At 58.8% G+C, this 725-nt stretch overlaps 1 protein-coding gene across 1 annotated transcript; it reads right to left on the bottom strand.

The window, feature by feature from the left end:
- Positions 1–56: 56 nt before the first annotated feature.
- Positions 57–722, bottom strand: LOC108524637 (golgin subfamily A member 6-like protein 9; the record flags this gene model as incomplete). Its single annotated transcript, XM_017865715.1, is given in 3 exon segments — positions 57–122; positions 124–200; positions 468–722. Coding segments are annotated over 3 exon segments (398 nt in total), but the record flags the coding sequence as incomplete, so codon positions are not given.
- Positions 723–725: the final 3 nt, after the last annotated feature.

Raw genomic sequence — 725 nt, 5'->3', positions numbered from 1 at the left:
AGAGGGCAGGAAGCAAGAAACAGTCATAGAACTGCTCTGGAGATTGCTGGGGTCACCTGCCCCCAGGCTGCAGCTGCCTCTGACCTGGCACCTCCCCTCCCCAGATGCTGGTGCCCACCTTTCAGCTCTTTCAGCTCGCCCAGCTTCTTCAGCTCCTTTACTTGCTGCTCCCACTGCAGTGCACTCTTGTTCTCATTGTTCTGGACAGAGAGAAGCAATCATTGGCCACCCACTATAGCTGGAGACCCCAGAACTTGGTGTCTGCCTCCCATAGCACCGGGAAGGGTGGAGGCAGGTTAGAAAAATCATCCCCTCTCTCCCACAGCCATCAGAGCAGGGCTGTGGCTCATAGGTGCCTTTAGAAGTACCATTTCATGTGAGGGCTACAATGCCCCATTTTACAGGTGGGGAAACAAAGGCCTGGAGGGCTAGGGAAGAGGGCAGGCTCCCCAGGTGGGGCAACCCACCAGCTCCTCGAAGCTGCTGTGTGGCTCCGCTTGCTGCTCATAGAGGGCTTCCCACCCCAGCTCCAGCATCCTCTCCAGCTCCCGCAGCCTCTCCAGCTCCCGCAGTGTCTCCTGCTCCCACAGCCTCTGATCCTGCTCCCGCAGCCTCTCCTGTTCCAGCAGCTCCTCCACTTGGTCCAGCAGCTGTTCCTCCTCCAGTAGCCTCTTCTGCTCCTCCTGTCGCCTCTCCCGTTCCAAAAGCTTCTCCACCTGCTCCAG

This window comes from Rhinopithecus bieti, unplaced genomic scaffold (genome assembly GCF_001698545.2).
Source record: "Rhinopithecus bieti isolate Rb0 unplaced genomic scaffold, ASM169854v2 repeat_11572, whole genome shotgun sequence".
Lineage (NCBI taxonomy): Eukaryota > Metazoa > Chordata > Mammalia > Primates > Cercopithecidae > Rhinopithecus > Rhinopithecus bieti.
Note: the sequence above shows the minus strand (reverse complement) of the source record. Positions and strands in the feature narration are given on the sequence as shown.